General features: G+C 48.9%; 1 protein-coding gene across 2 annotated transcripts in view; it reads left to right on the top strand.

The window, feature by feature from the left end:
- Window positions 1-20,556, top strand: part of FBH1 (F-box DNA helicase 1) — a 104,606-nt gene that overhangs the window by 47,967 nt on the left and 36,083 nt on the right. For both annotated transcript variants that reach the window (XM_073652465.1, XM_073652464.1), the window contains exons 8-9: window positions 14,041-14,135; window positions 14,752-14,920. In XM_073652465.1, the coding sequence (XP_073508566.1) occupies window positions 14,041-14,135; window positions 14,752-14,920 (264 nt within the window). The remainder of the gene's footprint in view (window positions 1-14,040; window positions 14,136-14,751; window positions 14,921-20,556) is intronic.

Here is a 20,556-nt window from a genome sequence, read left to right as displayed (position 1 = left end):
ATGCACATCCATGTGCAACTCGCAACAAATCCAACTTGAGTCCCTGATGGAGTGTGGTTTGTGGCATAGCGACATGAATTTGACGAGTGGTGGTCGCACACCCCCTCCCACCCAAGCTACTCTTCACTTTGTAGAAGCTGGATGAAAATGGTGTGACAACCCTAAAAGTCACTAAATTTTAGTGCAGCCTTTAGCTGCATCAAAATTGCTACTTTACAATGCGTTTTACGCCAGAACACTGGCATAGAAGTTTTGATGAATCTTGCCCAATGTCTTTTTCAGGTGAATTCTGCTGCAAAAATGGCTGAAGATAGTCCCGTGAAGACACTTTAGGAAAACGCCAGCGGTCTTTTTCTTGAAGTGTCTTCTTGAAGAACTCTGCAGGTCTGCTTGTATCTTAAAGACCTCATGTGCACATACCCTTACACCAGTAAGGCTGTAAAAAATGGGCAGATGCCAGGATGCCTTAAGTCTGAAATGTGGTGCACAGGGTGTGGATCTCTGGCACCTGTGGGATTGGCCGGTTACTTAACCTGTCCTACATTAATTTTTATTTTATTATTTATAGATATTATTCCTTTATCTCTGATATGTTAGGTATTTTAGATGAATTGTGGCTCCACCACCACCACACCTTTATTTGTGAATCCATTACTTTTAGCTAGGAAAACAAGAGCCATGTACTGGATGGATAGGCGACCTCCGAAAAGGTCTACCTGTGTAATGTGGTGAATACAGAAATATTGTACGAACACTTATCAAAAAACACAACAAATGTCCAGCTAACAAAGGCAATACTACTCTTTCCCTCCGCTATTGTTGCCCTTAGGCTATGTTCACACACGTTGTGTTTTTTTTCTGCAGCTATACTGTGTTCCAAATTATTATGCAAATAATATTTTCTCAGATTTTCCCAAATTACCTATATGAATTGCAGTCATTGTAATTTTCCAGTCAAATAACTATTAGAGTACAATTGAAAGGTTTTTGTACAAACTGCCTATGATATCAGTATATTTTTTAAAAAAATAAAAAACAAACTGCACTCAAAATGCATGTTCCAAATTATTATGCACAGCAGAGTTTTCAACCTTTTTCATTTTAATAAAGAACAAAAAAATGGTAATTTTTGAAATTATAAGCATTAGCAGGTTATTACAAACTGAAATCAAACAGTTTTCAACTCAAAACTTTATTCTAGTTGATGTTACATTTGCACATAGGACCGCTTGTTCGAAAGGAGCTTCTGAACTCTCGTCCATTGAATTTGTCAGGTTTTGGATGGTTTCTGCTTCAATTGTTTTGCATGAGGACAGAATACCCTCCCAGAGCTGTTGCTTAGATGTGAACTGCCTCCCGCCATCATAGACTCTCCTTTTGATGATGCTCCAGAGGTTCTCATTGGGGTTGAGGTCAGGGGAGCATGGGTGCCACACCATAAGTTTGTCCCCTTTTATGCCCATAGCAGCCAGAGATGCAGATGTGTTATGTGCAGCATGAGACAGGACATTATCATGCATGAAAATGATCTTGCTGCGGAATGCATGGTTCTTCTTGAACCATGGAAGGAAGTGCTGTTTGAGAAACTCAACATACATTATGGAGTTCATCTTTACCCCTTCAGGGATCCTAAAAGGGCCGACAATCTCTCTCCCCATGATTCCAGCCCAAAACATTACTCCACCACCTCCTTGTTAGCGACGTAGCTGTGTTTGCATGGGGTGTCCATCAACCAGCCATCCTCCACTCCATCCATCTGGACCATCGAGATCATTTCATGCTTGATAATGCCCCGTCTCATGCTGCTCATAACACATCTGCATCTCTGGCTGCTATGGGCATAAAAGGGGACAAACTTCTGGTGTGGCACCCATGCTCCCCTGACCTCAACCCCATTGAGAACCTCTGGAGCATCATCAAAAGGAGTGTCTATGATGACGGGAGGCAGTTCACATCTAAGCAACAGCTCTGGGAGGGTATTCTGTCCTCATGCAAAACAATTGAAGCAGAAACCATCCAAAACCTGACAAATTCAATGGACGAGAGAGTTCAGAAGCTCCTTTCGAACAAGGGGTCCTATGTGCAAATGTAACATCACCTAGAATAAAGTTTTGAGTTGAAAACTGTTTGATTTCAGTTTGTAATAACCTGCTAATGCTTATAATTTCAAAAATGACCATTTTTTTGTTCTTTATTAAAATGAAAAGGTTGAAAACTCTGCTGTGCATAATAATTTGGAACATGCATTTTGAGTGCAGTTTGAGTTTTTTATTTTTTTAAAAATATACTGTTATCATAGGCAGTTTGTACAAAAACCTTTCAGTTGTACTCTAATAGTTATTTGACTGGAAAATTACAATGACTGCAATTCATATAGGTAATTTGGGAAAATCTGAGAATATTATTTGCATAATAATTTGGAACACAGTATAAATCTGCTGACAACTTTTCTCTGGCAGGAAAACAGCTGCGTCAAAAAAAAAATTGGGGTTTTTGCAGCATTTTTTTCACGGTCCTTCTGTCTCAATTTAGGCATTTACATAAAGTTCTGTGGAAAAAAAAAATACCATTCTATCTTGCCATCAAAAACGCTGCAAAAAACGCAGGTTATATTTACCACCCATTACTTCCTATGGGTGAAAAAACACTGAGAGGAGTGACATGCTCTATTTTCCAAAAACCCAACCAAGGCACAAAATACGCAGCAAACAAAAAGCAACATGTCTGAACAGAGAAATCTGGTTTTTCATACACTTTGCTGGTACTTCAAGATGCAGCTGAAAATTTGAATAAAAATCTGCTGCAAAATACGCAGCAAAACACAATGTGTGTGAACATAGCCTAAGAAGTCACTAAAAAGTGTGGTAGGGGCTTGGGTAACAAAAGCTGAGGGAAAAAGCGGTGCTGCCTTTGTTAGGGCCTGAGCTATAATAGGGGGATTGAAGAACTTTCAGCAGATAACGGCTAAGGCTATGTTAACACGTTGCATTTTTGCAGCATTTTATTTTTTGTGTGCATCAAAATCTGCTCTCTTGGCAGTAAAAATTGCTTTCAAAACAGCTGCTTTTTTGTTGGATTTTTGCTGCTGTTCTATTATGGAGTTTTTGGGTATGGATTAAGTGTCATTTGTCTACAGTACATGTTTAATAAAGTTAGTTTTTTTTCACCAAAAATGCAACAAAACCTGTTTGCTGCTTTTTTTTGCATTTTCTTATTGGTTTCTATGGGTGAAAATACACGGGTGAAAATACACTGCTGAAACGCTGAAAGAATTGATATGCTGCAGATTTCAAAAACACTGCAGCTCTCAGGCAATCAGAGGAAAATAAAACCACATGTACATGAGATTTTTGAAATCTCATTGCTTTTGCTGGTACTGTAAGGCTGTGTGCCCACTATGCTTTTAAGCGTTTCCACAGCGGCAATTTTGCTGCAGAAACGCTTAAAAAAGGCATGGTAGAAGGTCTGCCATGTTCCCCAATGATAATCCGCATGTGCTGTGCACATGCTGCGAAAATTTCCGCTGCGGATTATCATTGCGGAAAAATCCGCAGCACTACCAATTATTTTGCGTAATCTCAGCGTTTTCGCTGCCATTCACTTGCATTGAATCGCTTAATATCCGCATGACTACATGTGCACATGCGGATATTAAGCGATTCAATGTGCGGATGGTACCCGGGTCTGGAGAAGAGGAGACCTGTAAAAAAAAAAAAATTAAAATAAAAAATATACATTATACTCACCATCTGATGGCCCTCGGTCTACATAGCGATGCGTCCGGTCTTCCCGGCAGCTTGCGATGGTCTAAAAGGACCTGCCATGATGTTACTTAGTCATGTGACGGGTCACGCGACCACTGACGTCGGCGGTCGCGTGACATGTCACATGACTAATGACGTCATGGAAGGTCCTTTTACACCACCGCGAGACACCGGGAAGACCGGACTCATCACGTAAGGAGACCGGGGGCCATCAGAAAGTGAGTATATGTTTTTTTTTTTTACCATTGTTTTTTTTAATTAACTTGGTCACACTATATAAAATCCATGCTGGTTGCATGGATTTATATAGTGTGATCAAGTTGTCAAGCACTTTCCAAGTGATGCTAAAATCGCTTGCAAAGTGCTTGACAACCTGCATGCAGAAATGCAAGGGAAAAACACTTCACATCCGCATCTCCCTGGCAGGAAAAACGCATGTACAATCCTCATGTACAATCCTCATGTACAATCCTCATGTACAATCCTCATGTACAATCCTCATGTACAATCCTCATGTACAATCCGCATGTACAATCCACATGTACAATCCGCATGCGGAAATGCATGTGAAGAACGCTTCACATCCGCATGTCCCTGGCAGGAAAAATGCATGTACAATCCGCATGTACAATCCTCATGCGTTTTTTCTGCCAGGGAGATGCAGAAACGCTCAGGAAAAAATCCGGAGCATTTCTGCATCGTGGGCACATAGCCTGAAACACATCTTTCGTGCAGAAAAAAACGCAGCAAAATTATAAAAAAAATGCTACAAAAATGCGTGCAAACATAGCCTTAATGAGGACAATTTGGGACCAATATTTGATTGACCTCTTGCTATTTGGAAAAGTCTGGTAAGCTTGAACCAAACTACTCTGAGAATTGGATTAATGTTCATATGAGTGATGATAAATTGCTGTTTAATCCATTGGATTTATGATCTAAAAATGTCCAGATATTAGTTTTACCACTAACTGAGATTTTAACGGTCTTTTATGGTCATTTTTCTGGAGATTTTTTTATTATTATTATTAGACTGATCTTTATTAAAGCAAAACCAAAAGAAATGAACTGGAGTATAAGTTGGTAATTATACATGCAATGTACAGGAGCATGTTCACACTGGCCATTAGACAAAACCTAAGATAGAAATAAAACGAACATATACCCTGCTGTAAGTAAGTAAAAAACAATAGTGCATAGAAATAACAGGGTACTTGGTAAACCCTGTTTTGGTTTAGAGGTTAGGACTGTCCAGACTGGGTACACCATGACGCGGTAGGATGGCTGTGATGAAAGCCGGCCGGTGGGTGCAGCTCTCTGGCGCCCCCTTACCTCTCAGGTCAGTCAAGGTACTGCACCTAGAGAAAGTAGTGCCAGGTAGCTGCAACCAGCGCAGGGAACACGGTAGTGTGTTATCCCTTCAACGTCACTAAACCGTAACGTCACTACACAGCACAACTCGCTAGCGCCCTCTTAGCCTCAGGTCAGTCAAGGAACTGCACCTAGGATAAGCGGTCGCCAGGGAGACTGTCCTGTAACCTACTGGGTATCGGGGCCCTCTGTAGTGAGGGCGGTATATATATCTTCCTTGGCCGCGCCAGGAATATATATATCTGAACCTCCGACCGTCACTACCAGCCTTCCCCAATCCCCAGTTGGTATGCTGCCACCAGTCCCTATTTTAGATATACGCCCAGTCCGTGAATGGGCCTATATCGGGTCAGGAACCAACCCTGGGTAGCGTTTTGGCTTGAGCCGAGCTCACACGGACGTGCGTTCGTTATGCAGAATAAAAGGCAGGCCCACAATTACTTGAGGTAATTGATTATAATAATACACTAGATACACGATATACAACTAAATATACACAGGTATAAGGTCAGGCTAAACTATACAACAATGGAATACAACACACAGAATCACCACAGCATATCAGTTACCGGTTTCTTGATTTTCTTGTGACGCAGGGAGAGGATTCTGCGGTCGCAGGCACGGTTCTTTGTTACAGGCTGAGGCCTACCACCGCATGGTCAAACTGCTCCTCCCCTTGGTGGCCTCAGCTGGTGCTCAGATGTTCAGCACACCACTCTTGGGTCAAGACTGACTTGTCTCTTGTCTGTCCTGCTATCTTACCTGCCCCGTCCCGCCCACTGCTGGTGAGGTCAGCTGGCTCAGTCTCCACCCTCAGGTCTAACTTCGATCAGAAGCCCAAATTCTATGGAACCCAATAACTTCTTCTGGGATGGTCTCATGATACCCCCAGGGGTTCCCATGGATTCGGGCCGCCGTAACCGACCTTTTGATATCAATTATGATACCATACGGTCCTCAGGAATGGCTCCGCGCTATATCTTGGCTTCCAGAGCACTTACAAACGTCTACCGCGGAGGCTTGTGTGCGCAATGGCTCCGGGACGCCGTGATATTTTTTTATTGGCCCATCCCACGCAACATGCGTGTACTATTCATGTTTCTATATCTTATGCCTCCATGCTTGTGACAGACAAAGAAACTAGTCCTATGGGACAAATGGTCAGGTACAGATAGACGAAGCACCCCCCCCTGCTGGCTGTGTTTCCTCTCGAAGTCTTTGAAGCTCCTAGCATTCAAGTGTTAAGTAGGCTTCTTATCTTACAGGAGCCTGGATGGGGGGAAACTATCTAGTTGACGTTTTAACAGAAGGTCCCAAGGGTGGGGGCTGCTGAAGTGTGGCCATCCCTGGATATGATTTATCATTACCAAGATGGCGGCTACAGGTTCATCACACCTCCCCCTATACGAGGGCGCGAGGGGGTAGCACATTCCTGTGTTCCCCCGTGCGTCCTTCTGCACCCTCCCCTTGCCGGGATAACCCGTCAGCGTTACCGTGGTCACGGCCTTTTCTGTGGCGAATGGAGAAGTGGTACTGCTGGAGAGCGAGGCTCCAGCGTAGCAACCTGCCATTCGACCCAGAGACCGTGTGTAACCAGCTGAGGGGGTTGTGGTCCGTCTCCACGGTGAAATGGCTCCCGTACAAGTAGGGCTGCAGACGCTGCAGGGCCCATACAATTGCCAGGCATTCTTTTTCCACCGTGGAGTAAGCCACCTCCCGGGGCAGTAGCTTCCTGCTCAGGTACAAGACAGGATGTTCCTGGCCTGTCGTGTTGACCTGACTTAGCACAGCACCGAGGCCAAAGTCACTGGCGTCGGTCTGTACCACAAACGGCCGGTCGAAGTCGGCAGCTTGCAGTACAGGGGAGCTACTTAGGGCGGCCTTGAGTGCCCCGAAAGCTGTCTCGCAGGCGACTGTCCAGTCGACTGCGACGGGCAGCTTCTTCTTGGTGAGGTCCGTCAGGGGCTTGGCCAGGGTGCTATAGTGTGGGACGAACCTCCTATAGTACCCGGCGGTCCCCAAGAAGGACATCACCTGCTTTTTGGTCCTAGGAGTGGGCCAGGATGCGATGGCATCCACTTTCCCCGGTTCTGGCTTCAGAACCCCCCCGCCTACCCGGTGACCCAGGTAGAGGACCTCACTCATGCCCAGCTGGCACTTTTCCGGCTTGATGGTCAAGCCTGCCCGGTGGATCCGACCGAGCACCTGCCGCAGGTGCTCTAGGTGATCCTCCCAAGTGGGACTGAAGACTGCAATATCGTCCAAGTACGCAGCCGCGTACCCTTCAAGTCCCTCAAGCAGCGTATTGACCATCCGCTGAAAAGTGGCAGGGGCATTCTTCATGCCGAATGGCATCACTGTGGACTCGTACAGTCCAAAAGGGGTGATAAAGGCAGAGCGTTCCCTTGCCGCGGGGGTCAGAGGAATCTGCCAGTACCCCCGGCTCAGATCCATGATGGTCAGGTACTTAGCCCCGGCCATCCGATCGAGCAGGTCATCGATGCGTGGTATGGGGAACGCATCGGTGGCCGTTACAGCGTTGAGCCCCCGGTAGTCCACGCAGAACCGTGTAGTTCGGTCCTTCTTTGGTACGAGGACTACAGGCGAGGCCCACGCGCTGCTGGATGCCTGGATCACCCCCAGCTTCAGCATCTCGTCTGTCTCTTGGCGCATGTTTCCCTGCACCTCGAAAGAGACCCGATATGCTGAACGCCGGATCGGCGGGTGATCGCCAGTGTCCACGTCGTGGACAGCCATCTCAGTCCTTCCGGGCAGGCTGCTGAACAGCCCCCGGAAGGGGTGCAGGGTGGTCCCCAGCTGGGACCGTTGGTCCTCCGTGAGCTGGTGGCCAACCCCCACATCCTCGATGGACCCACCCGCCTTGGCTTGGGTGAGCAGATCCAGGAGGGTTTCTACCTCTCCTTCCTCGGGAAGGTTGCACACTGGGTGGGCAGTCGCTTCCCGCTCATGATGAGCCTTCATCATGTTCACGTGGAAGGCCTTCCTCCTTCCACGGGCGTGATCCAGGGTGACCAGATAGGTGACGGCATTGAGTTTCTGGTGCACGAAGTAGGGACCTTCCCAGGCTGCCTGAAGCTTGTTCTGTGGTACGGGGACCAGTACCCACACCTTTTGACCCACCTGGTAGGTCCTCTCACAAGCATTCTGGTCGTACCACCGCTTCTGGTCGGCCTGGGCCTGGGCCATATTGTCCTGCACCAGCTTTGCCAAGGCCATCATCCTGTCCCGGTGGCGCACGACATACTCGATGACCGACACCTCGGGGGTGGCCAAATCCCCTTCCCATGCTTCCTTCACCAGAGCCAGGGGGCCCCGTACCCGTCGCCCGTACAGGAGCTCAAAGGGGGAGAACCCCGTTGAGGCCTGCGGAACCTCCCGGTAAGCAAATAGGAGGTGTGGGAGGTAACGCTCCCAGTCTCTCCCGTGGGAGTCGACCAACATCTTAAGCATCTGCTTTAAGGTGCCATTGAACCGCTCACACAGGCCATTAGTCTGTGGGTGATACGGGCTGGCCACCAGATGTTGCACCTGCATTTGCTTACAGAGGGACTCCATCAGCCGCGACATGAACTGGGTCCCTCGGTCGGTGAGCATTTCTTGGGGGAAACCCACTCTGGAGAAGATCTCCAGTAAGGCGGTAGCCACCTTGTCGGCCCGAATGGACGACAAAGCTACCGCTTCCGGGTACCGGGTGGCATAGTCCACTACCGTGAGTATGAAGCATTTCCCGGAGTGGCTGGGAGTGGACAGAGGTCCAATAAGATCCACAGCGACCCTCGAGAAAGGCTCTTCGATGATTGGCAGAGTTACCAGTGGGGCTTTGGGGCGCGGCCCCGCCTTCCCCACCCTCTGACAGGTGTCACACGAACGGCAGTAGGCACCCACCGCGGCTCCCATCCCAGGCCAGTAGAAATGCTGAGCTATCCTGGCCTTGGTTTTAGCGATCCCTAGGTGTCCGGCCATCGGAATCTCGTGTGCGATCCGCAACAATTCCGCCCTGAACGGATAGGGTACCACTAACTGTCGGTCCCTGGGCCACGCCTCCGGTGAACCCTGCTGGACCGTTACCCGGTACAGCCGTCCCTGGTCCCAGACCACACGCTCGCAGTCTGACTCCATGGGAGGCTGTGCCGCCTGTTCCTTGAGAGCTTTCAGGCTGTCGTCTGCTTCCAACGCAGCCTGAAATTCCTGACTTGATGTGGCCAGAATCGACGAAACTGCCACATCCTCCGTCAGCCCCTCCGGGCATATCACCTGGCCGCTGTCTGACCCGGCAGACACTTGGTCAGAAGTGGGGAAGCCGTCGGACCTCTGCAAGGCTCCTTGGGCTCCGGCGCTCCCACTCCTGGTGACAGCGGCTATGACCGCTGTGACCGTGGGTAATGCCTGCTTCCCCTCTGTTTCTGACCAAGCCGCCCGATCAGGCAGGCTTCCTAGGCCTTTGGACATCTCGGAGGTGGGGAACTCCTGCCCTGGGGTCTTACCTGGCGGCTCCTCTCTTGGGACACCCCCACCTCCCATGGCCTGTTCCTCCCCCTGCAGTGGGCCTATACTCAGCAGCCTGGATACCCCTGGGAGCCCTACACTGCCGGTAGCTGCCCCCCTCTCCATCCCTGAGCTTCCCTCTACAGAATCCTGCCCGCCCCCTCCCTCACCGGAGGACAAGAGGTCACGGCACGCCGGCTGAGCACCTCTGCGGGCATCCCCACACTCCCCACCTGCTTTCACTAACCCTGTTTGTGTTGTGTCTGTGCAGGTGTTACCCTCAGGTTTCACTCCCTCCTCCTCAGCAGGACACACACTACATACAACATGGTTGGCATTAGCAGCAGACAAATCAATACACTCTTGGGGGGCCGAACTTGGGGGTTCAGAGGGTACATACTGCGATACTAGACGCCCCAAGTCGGTCCCTAATAAAACATTTGCGGGAATATTTGGCGTTACTCCCACCTCCCGCATCCCCCTTCCGGCACCCCAGTCCAAATACACCATGGCAACGGGAAGTGCCGGCTCCACGCCTCCAACCCCGGAGACGGAAAGAGTCTTTCCTGGTACCAAGTCCTGGGGGGACACCACCTCAGGCCGTACCAGTGTTCGTTCAGCGCCCGTGTCCCGCAGTCCCATGACCGCAGAACGGCCTATGGTGACGGGTTGGATGTTGTCCAGGGACCTACCACCACCCCCTCCCACACACAAAACATTGGGCGCTCTCTGGGACTGGGATGGGGTCTTTTGGCGCTGGGGACACTCAGCCCTAAAGTGTCCTGGTTTGTTGCATAGATGACAACGTCTTACGTCTGGTCCTTGCCTGGAGAGGGCAACAGGGGGATACACCCCTTGTGTTCTAGGGGCCGGGGAAACAGGGGCATGACTGGGCTTACCCCCTCTCCAGGTGCTGCTGGCAGACTTCTTCAGCTCAGGCGCCCTGTTATTGGCATACTCGTCTGCCAGGGCGGCTGTAGCAGAAGCCCCTGTTGGTTTTCGGTCACGGAGGAACTGTCGGAGGTCCTCTGGGCAGTTCCACAAGAACTGCTCCGTGACGAACAGTTCCTGGACCTCCTGGCGGGTAGTAAGCGCTAGACCCGAGGTCCAGTGCTCTGCGGCTCTCAACAGCGCCCGCATATGATCGGTCCAGGTGTCCTTGGGGCCACGCAGCAGGCTCCGGAACTTCTGGCGGTACGACTCGGGAGTGAGGTTGTACTGCCGGATCAGGGCCCGCTTGATGCAGTCGTAGTTCTGTACCTCCCCGGCAGGTAAGTCCCCCAAGGCATCCAGGGACTTACCCCTCAAACGGGGGGTCAGGTATCTGGCCCACTGATCCCGGGCCAGATGGTGCTGAAGACAGGTCCGTTCAAATGCCACCAGAAAGGAGTCCAGGTCCCCATCCTTCTCCAGTAGAGGGAAGTCCTCAGCTCGGACTTTGGACGACTTGGTCTCCTGATGGGTTGGTTGCTCTAGCGGAAGCCCCCGCTGGGCCAGGTCCAGTTGGTGCTGGCGCTCCGCAGCTCGCTCTGCACGCTCCGCAGCCTCCCGGCGCTCTGCAGCTTCACGCTCCGCAGCCCGCTCCGCAGCCCGCTCCGCAGCCCGCTCTGCACGCTCCTCCTCCGCTGCCTTCTCTGATGCTGCCAGGAGGGTTTTGTAGACGGCATCGCCATGAGACTGGAGACTTGCCATAGCCGCTTGTAAAAGGGCTTGTGATCTGGACAGGCTGGGCTGGGTAGGTGGTGGGCAGCCCACTGCGGGACCGTATACTGGGGACTGGCTCCCTGAGGTGCCCGGGCTGGACTCCTCCTCGCCATGAGTAACAATGTCCTCCCCTCCTGCCACACGGACCGTAGCATTAGCCTCCTGCAGGGTCTTGCTCCTGGTGCCGTCTGCCATCTTGGTAACCGACACCGCTGCAACCCTGAGTTTGCACACACCTTGTTATACTTTTAGCCTGACCGTCTAATGTTGGGCTGACCTTAAGACTCCAGCAGTGGAAGTTACCACTGGCAGTCTTTAGTGCCTGGGAGTAGGGGTCCCACAACACTATTATTCTGCAATCCCACCGCTCTGCCACCAATGTGATGAAAGCCGGCCGGTGGGTGCAGCTCTCTGGCGCCCCCTTACCTCTCAGGTCAGTCAAGGTACTGCACCTAGAGAAAGTAGTGCCAGGTAGCTGCAACCAGCGCAGGGAACACGGTAGTGTGTTATCCCTTCAACGTCACTAAACCGTAACGTCACTACACAGCACAACTCGCTAGCGCCCTCTTAGCCTCAGGTCAGTCAAGGAACTGCACCTAGGATAAGCGGTCGCCAGGGAGACTGTCCTGTAACCTACTGGGTATCGGGGCCCTCTGTAGTGAGGGCGGTATATATATCTTCCTTGGCCGCGCCAGGAATATATATATCTGAACCTCCGACCGTCACTACCAGCCTTCCCCAATCCCCAGTTGGTATGCTGCCACCAGTCCCTATTTTAGATATACGCCCAGTCCGTGAATGGGCCTATATCGGGTCAGGAACCAACCCTGGGTAGCGTTTTGGCTTGAGCCGAGCTCACACGGACGTGCGTTCGTTATGCAGAATAAAAGGCAGGCCCACAATTACTTGAGGTAATTGATTATAATAATACACTAGATACACGATATACAACTAAATATACACAGGTATAAGGTCAGGCTAAACTATACAACAATGGAATACAACACACAGAATCACCACAGCATATCAGTTACCGGTTTCTTGATTTTCTTGTGACGCAGGGAGAGGATTCTGCGGTCGCAGGCACGGTTCTTTGTTACAGGCTGAGGCCTACCACCGCATGGTCAAACTGCTCCTCCCCTTGGTGGCCTCAGCTGGTGCTCAGATGTTCAGCACACCACTCTTGGGTCAAGACTGACTTGTCTCTTGTCTGTCCTGCTATCTTACCTGCCCCGTCCCGCCCACTGCTGGTGAGGTCAGCTGGCTCAGTCTCCACCCTCAGGTCTAACTTCGATCAGAAGCCCAAATTCTATGGAACCCAATAACTTCTTCTGGGATGGTCTCATGATACCCCCAGGGGTTCCCATGGATTCGGGCCGCCGTAACCGACCTTTTGATATCAATTATGATACCATACGGTCCTCAGGAATGGCTCCGCGCTATATCTTGGCTTCCAGAGCACTTACAAACGTCTACCGCGGAGGCTTGTGTGCGCAATGGCTCCGGGACGCCGTGATATTTTTTTATTGGCCCATCCCACGCAACATGCGTGTACTATTCATGTTTCTATATCTTATGCCTCCATGCTTGTGACAGACAAAGAAACTAGTCCTATGGGACAAATGGTCAGGTACAGATAGACGAAGCACCCCCCCCTGCTGGCTGTGTTTCCTCTCGAAGTCTTTGAAGCTCCTAGCATTCAAGTGTTAAGTAGGCTTCTTATCTTACAGGAGCCTGGATGGGGGGAAACTATCTAGTTGACGTTTTAACAGAAGGTCCCAAGGGTGGGGGCTGCTGAAGTGTGGCCATCCCTGGATATGATTTATCATTACCAAGATGGCGGCTACAGGTTCATCACAATGGCCTTTAGGTTTTTTTGTTTTTTTTTCAATCAAAAACCATGTTTACTAAGTACCCTGTTATTTATATGCATTATTGCTTTTTACTTATAGCAGGGTATATGTTCATTTTGTTTCTATCTTAGCGTTTGTCTGTTTAATGTCCTGTGTGAACATGCTCATACATGTTGCATGTATACCAACTTATACTCCAGTTGATTTCTTTCGGTTTTGCTTTAGGTTCTTGCACTCAGTCCACACAAGTGTGTTGCCTCCCTTTCTTTGAGCTAGGTATTAAGTTTTTATAGCTTCCCATGGTTGGGTGTCCATAGTTGGGTCCCGGTCCTGCTCAGCCCTTATTCACATTGAGGTAATTTTTTACACATGGTAAGGTTTTAATACTAGAGGTTAGGACCGTCCAGACTGGGTACACCTTGGCACTGGTAGGATGGCTTTTACACTTTTTTTTTTATCCAAAACCATGTTTACGAAGTACCCCATGTTATTTCTATGCACTATTGCTTTTTACTTATAGCAGGGTATATGTTCATTTTTTTCTGTTAGGTTTTGAGATTTATTAAAGGTTACGTTTTTATAAAAAAAAAAATTGCTGTGTCTATAAAAATATTTATGTGGTAGGCTGATGCACTCTTTTTACTTTACTTTACTTGCTGTAAGATATTGTGTAATTCTTTAATGCACCCTGTGGGGGTGCTAGAGAACAATTGAACGTCAACCAAGATCCCACCCCTTTTTTGGTTTCATTAATAAAATCTCTAGTTATTTTATGGAATATTATTATGAAACAATGACCTTATTTTGTGTTCTGGCAATAGTTCTTAATTTTCTCATTTTAGACGTAAGCCCACCTTCAATCTTACAAATGAACAGCAGCAAATAATAAACCATGATATTCAAAATGGACACATTGTAAAAATCATGGCTTTTGCTGGTAAGTAAATAGTACAATGAAATGTGTTTTAACTCAGAGGACATGTAAAATATTAGACTGAAATTTCACTATAAAGTGTGAAATTAAGACAGTTAAACACTGTATCATTCATGTTTCCAATTTTCCACAGATTCATCATGAATATTATTTTTTCAAGTTTGTTGAGTTTTGCATATTTTACTTCTCTGGCACAGTATTACTACATCTTTTTCTGCTTTTAGAACAAAGGGAGGTGGCCCTAAGGCCAAAATATACGACAAAAAGGTCATTTTAACCAAAAATATACTGTAATATATAATATTTAGATCGAGTAAAACAATACATACGGTACTTATGCGAGGTGGCATGTCCGCTTTACATCTTAAGAATCAGTTTGCCAATGCAATCTAATGGTTAGGAAACTGATGATTGTCAAAACACATGAAAAATAATTGTCCATATGTAGCCCAAGGGGTAGATATTTGTCCAGTTTGCTTAAAATTCTACTTGTCATTGAATCTGCAAGACTGTATTGGGTTGATGAAGTTCGGACCAACTTGTACACTAAGGAAAAAGGTTTTCTAAAAACCTTAATTTTATGTTCGCCTTTATAATGTTGTGTATATTCTTTCTTCAGGTACTGGGAAAACCTCAACCCTTATTAAGTATGCAGAGAGGAGACCTCACCAGCGCTTTTTGTATGCAACATTCAACAAATCCATTGCAAAACATGCTACCCAAGTTTTTCCTAAGAATGTTGTATGCAAGACTTTCCACTCACTGGCTTTTCAACAGACCGGAAAACTGTACGTTCCTTACATACCTGTTTCTGCTACTAATACTCTAGTTTTCAAAATAACCATTTTATTTTTTTTATTCACATTAATTGACTATATTTCCCTTAACTTACAGTTAACTACTTTTCCCCATTTTTTTGTCCTCTGGTTAAAAATTACCTTTCAATTTAAGAAAATTGTGTACAACATGCTAAACTCTAAAGTCTTAGGGGACTGACTCGTCAAGACTGGCGTTTTGTATGCCGATGGGTTGACATGGCGGCTGGAGGCAGGTACTGGTTCCCCTGTGAAGCCAAATCACAGGCTGGGCTTCATAGGAGACCATCAGTTTCACTACTGCAATACTAAGGTAATGCAGTATATAACACAAGCAATCAAATGATCACAAAAAAAAAAAATGAATCAGACCCTCTTTATTTCATTTTAGAAGTAAAAATGTTCAAAAGATTGGAGAGTTGGTTCATTAAGCCTTCCTCTAAATTTAGACTACTGGGTGGCCCCAAAATGCTGGCATGGGATTTGAATTTGGTCCTTACTCATGATCTACTTGAAGCTGTTTTGTCTGCCACCATAAGAGTTCTCACTCCTTAAATTGTTCTTAGGCTGGAGTCCCATTAGTGAATCACATCCTATGTGAGATCATCGGATGCGATATACTATTGACACTTGGCTCCTGCTGTGCTATGAGCGGGAGCCGAGTGTCAGTGCTCTGTGCTCCGATCTTCTCGCATATGAAAGTCACAGTACAGCTGCGGACCAGACAGGGAAATTAATTTCTCCATCTCCTCTGTTGCTGGCGTCGTTGTGAATCACACTGCACTCGGATATCACACGTGCCCATAGATTTATATGGGTGTGTGCAAGCGATCAGAATTCTGCATGCCAGTCCGATCGGAGCAGGAAAAAAAAAACGCCATTGAAAACACAAGCATAGGATTAAATCCGATTTTTAATCAGAATTCATTCATCCAATTTAATCGCAAGTTGGAGCGAACCCTTATAATGGCCATCACATCAGCAAGATGGATTTGCAAACTGCAAGCTACTCCAATCAAGCTACCTTTCATGATTTTCTTCACAATAGGGTTGTCATAAAACCTGAACCAGCTTTTGTCTCTAAAGTGGCTGCTAGCATTAATAGATGCCAAGAAATAGTCCTTCCTTCCCTCTGTTAAAATCCATCAATTCACAAAACATTACTTTAATTAATACCTATACACAACCCAATATATGAAAGGCACTCCTACAAATGACAAACAGGAGCAAAAGTCACTAGTATAAAAAACTCCATCTTTACTGATACCACATTTTAGATGTGTTAGACATCTACTTATATTTACACTATCTAATAATAATAATAATAATAATCTTTTATTTTTATATAGCGCTAACATATTCCGCAGCGCTTTACATACATTATCGTCGCTGTCCCCATCGGGGCTCACAATCTAAATTCCCTATCAGTATGTCTTTGGAGTGTGGGAGGAAACCGGAGAACCCGGAGGAAACCCACGCAAACACAGGGAGAACATACAAACTCCTTGCAGATGTTGTCCTTGGTGGGATTTGAACCCAGGACCACAGCGCTGCAAGGCTGCAGTGCTAACCACTGAGCCACCGTGCCGCCCATGAGATGCATTTGTAATTTGTTCTTGGAAAAAAAAAAACCTTACAAGACATGGTGTGGTCTCTGCTTCTGTTTGACATCCTCTGTTTTTTATTGTCTTTTTATCATCTAAAATGTGTTATCAATAAAAATAGAATTTTTTATACTAGTGGCTTTTGCTCCGGTTTATAATTTGTAGGTTACATTGCTTTAATAGCCTTCTGGCTTGTACAGTTGATCTTTAGCAAACTGCAGATGGGAAGCAATGTTAATTTTGAAGAGCAGTGGCTTTCTCCTTGCAGTCCTGCCATGCAAACCACCATTTGTTGTTCAGTGTCCCCATGATGGACTCATGAACATTAACATTAGCGAATGTGAGAGAAGCCTTTATGTAACGGGTCTGGGAGGCGGAACCTCTGAGCTACTATACAAGGGGGCTGTCCTTGTAAGGAAGCGGGTGGCGACCAGGGAAGACGGGCAGGGAGTCACAGCAGGTGACCGGGACAGTCTCAGTGAACGGGCTGGAGGTCACGGCAAGTGACCGGGGCAGTCTCTGGATGAACGGGCAGATGGTCACGGCAAGTGACCGGGGCAGTCTCTGAATGAACGGGCAGATGGTCACGGCAAGTGACCGGGGCAGTCTCTGGGTAAAGGGTTGGTACGACCTGTGGCGGCTGATGATAGACGTGAGCTCCCAGGTGAGCAGGCGAGAGTCTCTGGATGAACGGGTGGTCACAGCATGTGACGGCGGAGCCTCCAGGAAGACCAACAGACAGGCGGCAGATGAGCGCTCCCAGGTGAGCGGGCAGAAGTCTCTGGACAGGCGGGTGGTCACAGCACGTGACGGCAGAGCCTCCAGGTAGGCTAGCAGACAGGCAGCAGATGAGCGCTCCCAGGTGAGCGGGCAGGAGTCACTGGACAGGCAGGTGGTCACAGCACGTGACGGCGGAGCCTCCAGGTAGGCTAGCAGGCAGGTAGCAGATGTGTGCTCCCAGGTGAGCAGGCAAGCTGGTCCATAGACAGACTGACAGGAGTTGGAAGGCAGACCGTCGGACCTCAGGCAAGCAGGCAGGTGGCTGAAGTGCGCTCCCAGGTGAGCGGACAGGCTGGTCCTTAGACAGACTGACAGGAGTAGTAAGGCAGACCGTCGGACCTCAGACTAGCAGGCAGGTAGCAGATAATCAGGCAGGAATAAGACAGCAAGCTGGCAGGAATCTGGCAGGTATCTGGCAGGTAACTGGCAACGGGACCTGAGGGCTGAAGCAGAGTAGTGAACAGTGCAACAACATTGCTCGGGCACCTCCATTTTGGAGGAGGTGCCTTATATATGGTGAAGTCCTCCGGCCATTGGCCGGGGACTCCTTAGGACGGCGCGCGCGGCCCCTTTAAGAGGGAGGGAGAGCGCGCGCGCGCGCCCTAAGCACAGTGGCCGGGAAGGAGCACGCGCTGCCAGCAGAGCGGGAGGAGGACGCCGGGCACGGAGCAGAGAGGTGAGGGGAACAGCGTCCCTGCCTAGCAGAGGGCAGGGACGCTGGCGCTACAGTACCCCCCCCTTTAGGCCCCCCCTTTTTTAGGCCAGACAGAAATTTAGCTAGGATAAGAGGGGCATGGATGTTCTCCCGGGGCTCCCACGTTCTCTCCTCAGGACCAAACCCCTTCCAATCTACTAGAAAAAAGGTCTTTCCTCTTACCCTTTTGGTGGCAAGAATGTTCTCTACCTCAAACTCGTCCTCAGCAGAAACCGGAGCAGGAGGCGTACCTGTAGACTTGGAAAAAGAGTTAAGTACCACAGGTTTGAGGAGAGATACATGGAAGGAGTTAGGGATCCGTAAGTTGGCCGGGAGTTTCAATTTATAGGCCACCGGGTTGATCTGACTGATGACCTCCAGAGGACCGATGAACCGAGGCCCTAACTTGTAAGAAGGTATCTTGAGTCGGACATATTTAGATGAGAGCCAGACTTTATCTCCAGGACGAAATTGTGGAGGATCCAGGCGTTTTTTGTCAGCGTGTCTTTTCATCCGTTCGGACGACTGAAGGAGTGCGGATCGGGTACTCTCCCAAATGGAGGAAAATTTGCTAACGAGAGATTCCGCAGCCGGGTTGTCCACAGAGGTGGAGACAGGAAAAGGAATCCGAGGATGCTGACCGAAGACTACAAAAAACGGGGATTTGGAGGAGGATTCGCTCTCGTGATTGTTATAAGAGAACTCGGCCCATGGTAGGAGATCCACCCAGTCAGAATGATGGGCATTAACGAAGTGCCGGAGGTAACTGGTCAGGTTCTGATTGATCCGCTCCACTTGACCATTGGACTGTGGGTGGTAAGCGGAAGAGAAGTCCAGGGTGACGTCTAGCAGTTTACAAGTGGCTCTCCAGAAACGTGAGGTGAACTGTACCCCACGATCCGACACGATGTGGAGGGGCAGGCCATGAAGACGGAAGATGTGGCGGATAAAGTCTTTAGCCAGCTCGGGTGCAGACGGGAGGGCTGGCAGGGGAATAAAGTAAGCCATCTTGGAAAAGCGATCCGCGACCACCCAAATGACCGTACAACCGGCGGAGACGGGGAGATCAGTTATGAAGTCCATAGCAATATGCTGCCAGGGGGCAGCAGGCACAGGAAGCGGAAGGAGGCGACCGGCTGGCAGGTGTCTCGGGACTTTGTTGCGGGCGCAGGACACACAGGCAGAAACAAAGTCTATTACGTCCTTGTGCAGGGTAGGCCACCAGTAGTGCCGGGCAATAAGCTGGAGGGTCTTTTTCTGACCGGCGTGGCCAGCTAGTTTAGACGAATGGCCCCAGTGTAGGATCTTCTTCCGATCAGGTACTGAAACAAACGTCTTACCGGGAGGGAGACGATTTAGACTCACGGGAGCCACCTGCATTACTCTGGTGGGATCGATGATATGTTTAGGTTCTTCCTCGAGATCGGACACCAGAAAGGATCGGGACAAGGCGTCTGCTTTGACGTTTTTGTCAGCCGGGCGAAAATGAAGAACAAAATCAAAGCGAGCAAAAAACAAGGACCACCGGGCTTGGCGCGGGTTAAGTCTCTGGGCATGCTGGAGGTAAGCCAAGTTCTTGTGGTCAGTGTAAATTATTACCGGGTGAAGAGCCCCCTCGAGTAGGTAACGCCACTCCTCCAACGCCAGCTTGATGGCCAATAACTCTCGGTCTCCTATGGAATAGTTGCGCTCAGAAGAGGAGAAGAGTTTGGAGAAGAAGCCACAAGTTACCATTCTCCCGGAAGATGATTTTTGAGTAAGTACCGCTCCGGCTCCAGAGGAGGAGGCGTCAACTTCCAGGAAGAACTGCTTGTTGCCGTCCGGGCGGTGCAGCACCGGGGCGGAAGAGAAGGCCTGTTTTAGGGAAAGAAAGGCCTCCTCTGCTTCGGGCGGCCACTCTTTGGGATTAGTACCCTTACGGGTGAGCGCGGAAATTGGGGCAGTCCGGGAAGAGAAGTGTGGTATGAAGAGGCGGTAGTAGTTAGCGAAGCCCAGGAATCGCTGAATGGCCTTCAACCCCTCCGGTCGAGGCCATTTCTCGATGGCAGACAGTTTCTCTGGATCCATTCGTAGGCCGGTCTGAGAAATAATGTAGCCCAAAAACGGAAGCGAGGTCTGCTCAAAGAGGCACTTCTCGTATTTAGCGAAGAGGTGATTCTGCCTGAGCCTGAGCAGAACCTGACGAACGTCCCTCCGGTGAGTCTGGAGATCCGGAGAGAAGACCAAGATGTCGTCCAGGTACACCACTACGCAGGAGTAGAGAAGGTCCCGGAAGATGTCATTGACCAACTCTTAAAAGACGGCAGGAGCGTTACAGAGACCAAAGGGCATTACCAGATATTCATAGTGGCCGTCCCGGGTGTTGAATGCCGTCTTCCATTCATCCCCCTGACGGATACGAACCAGGTTGTACGCCCCACGGAGGTCCAGTTTGGTGAAGATTCTAGCCCCCCTCAGACGATCAAATAACTCCGGAATGAGCGGAAGGGGGTACTTATTCTTCACCGTGATCTGGTTAAGGCCTCTATAGT

This window comes from Phyllobates terribilis, unplaced genomic scaffold (genome assembly GCF_046119375.1).
Source record: "Phyllobates terribilis strain yellow unplaced genomic scaffold, ASM4611937v1 Scaffold_11__3_contigs__length_659146591, whole genome shotgun sequence".
NCBI classification, from domain to species: Eukaryota; Metazoa; Chordata; class Amphibia; order Anura; family Dendrobatidae; genus Phyllobates; species Phyllobates terribilis.
The sequence above is the reverse complement of the archived record's forward strand: the minus strand, read 5'-3'. Positions and strand labels throughout refer to the sequence as shown.